The sequence below is a fragment of the Nicotiana sylvestris genome, chromosome 2 (assembly GCF_000393655.2).
Source record: "Nicotiana sylvestris chromosome 2, ASM39365v2, whole genome shotgun sequence".
NCBI classification, from domain to species: domain Eukaryota; kingdom Viridiplantae; phylum Streptophyta; class Magnoliopsida; order Solanales; family Solanaceae; genus Nicotiana; species Nicotiana sylvestris.
In genome coordinates, this window is record NC_091058.1 from 194,090,792 (window position 1) to 194,096,791 (window position 6,000).

The 6,000-nt window shown below is 43.5% G+C and overlaps 1 protein-coding gene across 1 annotated transcript in view; it reads left to right on the plus strand.

Moving 5' to 3' along the window:
• Positions 1-5,741, plus strand: part of LOC138886441 (uncharacterized) — a 50,899-nt gene extending 45,158 nt beyond the window's left edge. Inside the window, exon 3 of the mRNA XM_070167554.1 lies at positions 5,703-5,741. Within this exon, the coding sequence (XP_070023655.1) occupies positions 5,703-5,731 (29 nt within the window). The 3' untranslated portion in view covers positions 5,732-5,741. The remainder of the gene's footprint in view (positions 1-5,702) is intronic.
• Positions 5,742-6,000: the final 259 nt, after the last annotated feature.

Here is a 6,000-nt window from a genome sequence, read left to right on the forward strand (position 1 = left end):
GGCTCTTACGGTATGCCCTTAGGCCTGTATAGTAACTATTTTGGATCTGGTCTCCGAATCGGGTTACGACTAGAGCTCACTTTGGCAGTCAAGTTTTCAAATTTTAAGTTGGCAACAGTGGCTCTTACGCTTTTGGTCGTTGCGACCTTTTAGTGTATGGCCCTGAGGCTCATTTGGCTAGCGACAATGGCTCTTACGCTTTGCCCTTAGGCATGTATAGTTAACTATTTTGGATCCGGTCTCCGATTACGACTCGAGCTCATTTTGGCCCTCAAGTTTTCAAATTTTAAACTGGCAACAGTAGCTCTTACGCTTTTGGTCGTTGCGACCTTTTACTCTATGGCCTTGAGGCTCATTTGGCTGGCGACAATGGCTCTTACGTTTTTGCCCTTGGGCATATGTAGGCTTTGTTTTCCTCTCGTTAAGGACTTTTTGAAATGATTTTGCCTGACCCATCGTCGATTCGGGGAAAACCTCGATTTCAAGTCGTTTGCGGAGATGTTCGAGCACCTCGGAAGGTTTAGCTCATTGGTTGAGTATCTCAAAGCCTTTTGATTTGGAGCTGACATGGTCGAAGCTCATTTGCCTGTCGAGGGTAGCCTGTTTTAACCGGTTCTTTTTGAAGTAGATTCAAAGTAATGGCCTGTTATTTGGTAACGATGGTCGGGCGTCCCTGAGTCGCGTTAATTTGGTTGGTGCAGCCGTATTGACCATAGTCATTTGTGTTTGGCCAGAGCCATTTGTGATACCGAGTGTGGTAGTTTAGGCATCTACGTCGAGGGTATGCCCTTTTGGGAGTCTTACAAATGCGACATATAGCCTAAACTTCGGGATCGAGTTTTATGCCTATAGTAAGGTCTTACAAAATTTTCATGCCTGTTGAGGTCTTACAGTTTTTCATGCCTGTTGAGGTCTTACAGTATTTTCATGCCTGTTGAGGTCTTACAGTATTTTCATGCATGTTGAGGTCTTACAAATTTTGTTGCCATATTAAATAGATCTTGCTAGACCGAGTTTTCCCCTTTGGGGTCTTATGGCCTCCGGTTTTTAAGTGAGTGGCGACTGGCGACAGTGTCCGAGTCATCGAGTTTGCTTAGGCTCGAAGGTCGTTACTCGTGAGTTCGGAGTTGTCTCATTGAGGGCTTACGAGCATAGAGTTCCGACCCTTGGGGCCATGCGTTTCCCTTTCGAGCTTTTGTCGTCAGTCCCCGAGTACTCGAGGTACTTTCAATGTTGGAGATGCTTAGCGATTTCCGCATTGCCTTACCTGAAGGCTTTATGATTTTGGAGTCTCGACCCGGAGGTCGTCTACGTGTTGAATTGCCGATGCCAGTCCCCTAGTGTTCGGGACGTTTCCGCCGGAGGAATTATTACCTTATCTTGCGAAGGTGTCTTGAAAAAAGATATTCTTTGATTATTATGTACAATATTACATGTATTCGCCGACGAGAGCCCGACTATATGGAGACTGTTCGTTTGACTGTTTGGCCCGGTACATTACTTTCCTACAGGGACCCCATTTGGGGTTTCATGACTTTTCTAAGCGGGTGGCTTCCTGGGGGAATACCCCCCAGCTGACTGCAAAAGAAGTTTGGGCATTTGTTGAGTTTCCCTTAGGTAGCACGCAGACGTCGCATCGTTAAAAACCTTGCCGGTAAAACCCTTTTTTGGAAAAAAAACTTGGTCGAAGGAAAAGAGTGCAACAGGTGCTTTTAAAACCTTAAGGTCTTCGAGCAGGGTTAGCATTCTGACCGCTCCGATCGAGTGCCTGTATAAGGGTTGGTCCGAAATTTGAAATAAAAAAGGAGGATAGTCGTACCTTGAAGTGAGATATGCCGGTGACGCCTCGAGGATTGATACGCTACAATCGTGAGGGCTGATTTATTTCAATCGCCTGAGGTGAGGATGCGATATGGTCCTTTATTTCGTTTCATCAAGTTTGATCGAGGGTGAGCCGCGATCACCCTTTGTTTTATTCGAGGGAGGAGGTACGAGCGTTGGTGTCGCGTCGTGTATCGCGAACATTTCTCTTGCCGCATGTTGTTCCACGTGGACGATTTTAATTCCGTCCTTTGTTGTGAACTTCATAATTTGGTGAAGGGTGGACGACATTACTCTCATGCAGTGTATCCATGGCTGTCCGAATAAGGCATTATACCTCATGTCCCCTTCGATGACATGGAATTGGGCGTCTTGGGTCGTGCTGGCCACGATGACTGGAAGAATGATTTCTCCTTTCGTTGTTTCACTTGTCATGTTGAATCCATTGAGGACTCGAGTGGCGGGCATGATTTGGTCGAGCAATCCGAGCTACTCTATCACCCTTGACCTGACAATATTGACCGAGCTACCTGGATCCACAAGTACACATTTTATTTGAAAAGAATTTACAAGGAAGGAGATTACCAGCGCGTCATTGTGAGGTTCAGAAAAGGTCTCATTATCTTCTATGCTAAATGTGAGGGTGTGCTCGGGAATATATCTTCGGGTCCGTTTTTCTCTAGTGATGGATATTTTCGTTCTTCTCATTACGGGTTCTTGTGGGGCATTGGCACCCCCCATGATCATGTGGATGACATGTTGTGGATTGTTTGCCTCGTTCTTCTTAGTCGCCTCCCTTTCCCGGAACTAATTTTTGGCTCGATCGCTAAGGAATTCTCGGAGATGCCCTTTGTGGAGCAGTCAAGCTACCTCTTCTCATAGCTGATGAAAATCCTCGGTCCTGTGGCTGTGCATGTTGTGAAAATCGCATACTAAGTTGTAATTCCTTTGCGAAGGATCCGACTATATAGGCTTGGGCCACTTGGAGTCTCTAATTTTACTGATGGCGAACACAATGTCAGACACATCAACGTTAAAGTTGTATTCTGACAAGTGGGGCGCACCAGTTGGCACTATGTTGCGATCGAATTTAGCTCTGTTGATGAGCCCTCGAGGATCCTGTCCTCGATCCACTCTCCGATCATTGCGAAGTAGGTTTCGCCTCGGGGCGTTCCTCCTATCTTCAATGTACGACTGATATCTTTCTTTGTTTCGTTTTGGTTCCTTTGCGGGGAGCCTGCTCGGGTATATGTCGCGCCCCCTTTCTCCCCTACGCGGAAATCGAGTTCGTGACATTTTGGTATGGGACAACTCTTTCCTTTTGGGAACAGGGTTTGCATTTTTGAAGAGTCGCCACCTAACGAGTTTAAGGTGCGGTAGGGCACCTACAGAGTTCATTTCTAACTATGTTTGATAACCAGAGACAGGGTAAGGGCTTGCAATTATCCTAAGGGAAAGGTGTTAAGCACCACTCAGGATCCACTAGTGTGGTTCTGTGATGACCCAAAAGGTCATCACTTGTTTTTAAAATGAATTCTGCGTTCCGAGGCCTTAAAAACCTCTTTTAGCATCACCTCGATTTGCGTACGCAGTCTGGGTGCGTAGCCAGAAAGCTATTATCTGAAAATGTTTAAATTTTGATCTAAGTTGACTTCGGTCAACATTTTGGGTCAACAAATCTGGACCCCTGATTTCACGGTCCCGGAGGGTCCGTAAGAAAATATAGGACTTGGGCGTATGCTCAAAATCGAATTACGTGGTACCAAGCCTGAGAAATAAATTTTTTAAAGAAAATTGTTTTCTGAAAATATTTCTAAGTTTTGGAAATGAAATGGGTTTAAAACTCGATGGTATCGTGCCTGTATTTTGGTTCTGGTGCCTGGTACAGGTCTTATATGTGATTTAGATAAGTCTGTGAAATTTGGTAAGAAACGGACTTGAAACGACGTGAATCGGGTCATATTTGAGAAAAAATTGAAAATTTGACGTTCTTGAGAAATTTCATTATTTTGATGTTAAATTCATAGTTGTTGATGTTATTTTAGCGATTTGAATGCACAAGCGAGTCCGTATGATGTATTTAGGTTAGTGTGCATGTTTGGTTTGGAGCCCCGAGGGTTTGGGTGAGTTTTGGATAGGCCGCAAAGTGGAATTTTGACTTAGGATGTTGAAGATTTTGAACTGATGTATTGCAGGCCTGCAGGCTTCGCATCCCAGGCCAGCTCTTCCTCACAAATGCGAGATTCCCTTCGCAAATGCGATACACCCCTTATTGGGCCTGTCATCGCAAATACGACCCCTTGTTTGCATTTCCCATATTGCAAATGCGAGAACCCCCTTCGCAAATGCGAACCTAGCAGAGGTCGAGGTTCGCAATTCCCATACCTGCAACCTTCAATTTTTATACTTAGCCGAAAATCAACCATTTTTCATATCTTTTCAAAATACAAACTCCCTAGGGCGATTTTTCAAGAACATCTTCTCTTCCAAATCGATTGTAAGTCAATTTTAACTCGTTTTCTTCAATCATTAACATCTTTTAACATGATTTAAACTCAAAACCAATGATTTTCATGGGGGAAATTGGGTGTTTTGGGGTATAACCTAGGTTTTTCAAAAGTTGAGGATTTGGACCTCGATTTGAGGTCCAATTTCAAAACAAATTATATATTTGGGTTCGTGGGGGAATGGGTAATTGGGTTTTGGTTCAAACCTCGAGTTTTGACCATGTGGGTCCGGAGGCGATTTTTGGCTTTTTAGGTAAAAATTTGGAAAAACCATTTTCATGCATTGGAGTTGATTCATTTAGCGTTTATTGATATAATTAAGTAACTTCTGGATAGATACGAGCGAATTGGTTGTGGAATCACGAGGTAAAGCGATAGTAGAGGCTTGAATTGTGTTCGTGGCATAGAGGTAAGTGTTTGGTCTAACCTTAGCTTGAGGGATTAGGAGTCGTGTCTTATTTGGTATGTGCTAATTGTGGAGTACGACGTGTAGGCATGGTGACGAGTATCTATACATTGGTGTCAAGCATGCCCGTGAGTCTTGTATTGTAATTATTATGACTCCGTTGTGCGTTATTGCGCTTCACATGTTATTATCATTATCGTTCCCTTGCCGGGATGTTATTATCATTACTGTTCCCTTGCGGGGATATTATTATCATTATTGTTCCCTTGCCGGGATGTTATTGTCATATTATTGTTCCCTTGTCGGGATATTTGTTTTGGTATTATTGTTCCCTTGCTGGGATCGTTTTTGTGATTGGTGTTAATAAAAGAAATGGGAGAGGGTTGCACGCCTACAACAAGATATGTGAAATGGGAGCGGGTTGCATGCCTGCAACGAGATATGTGAAATGGGAGCGGGTTGCACGCCTGCAACAAAATATATGAAATAGGATCGGGTTGCACACCTGCAACAAGATATATAAAATGGGATCGGGATGCACGCCTGCAACAAGATATATGAAATGGGATCGGGTGGCACGTCTACAACCAGATATATGAAATGGGATCGAGTTGCACGCCTACAACGAGATATGTGAAATGGGATCGGGTTGCACGCCTGTAACATGATGTGAAATGAAAGTGAAATCTGCCTTTGTTTTCCTTATCCTTATTAGTAATTGGATTTTTGGTTTCTTTACAATTCTCTTGATATTCTGTTGTTACCTGTTATTTCCCTGAAGCATGTTTTTCCCCTCCTATCTTTAACTAAAATTATCTACTTTTATTTTTCCATTGTATATGATTTAACTGCACAAGGTTATTTGATAGTCTGGTCCTAGCCTCGTCACTACTTCGCCGAGGTTAGGCTAGGCATTTACCAGCGCATGGGGTCAGTTGTGCTGATACTACATGATACACTGTGTGCAGATACTGATACCGGAGCACTTGGACCGTAGTGATGGTGCTGTCTTCAGTCCACACAGGCGATCCAATATTGTCCTGCAGACGTTCGTGGACCTTGGCGTCACCTCCTATCTTCATTTATTCTTGTTTCTTTCATGTATTTCCAGAGACAGTGTTGTATTTATTTCTTTAGAACCTTTATTTGTAGTACTATTAGACCGTCTGTGCAACTGTGACTCCAGTTCTGGGAAGTTTTTGGTTAAACAGTTGTATTGGATTCATGTTCAACTAGTTTATTGTTTTTCTTCCGCTTAAGTTAAAT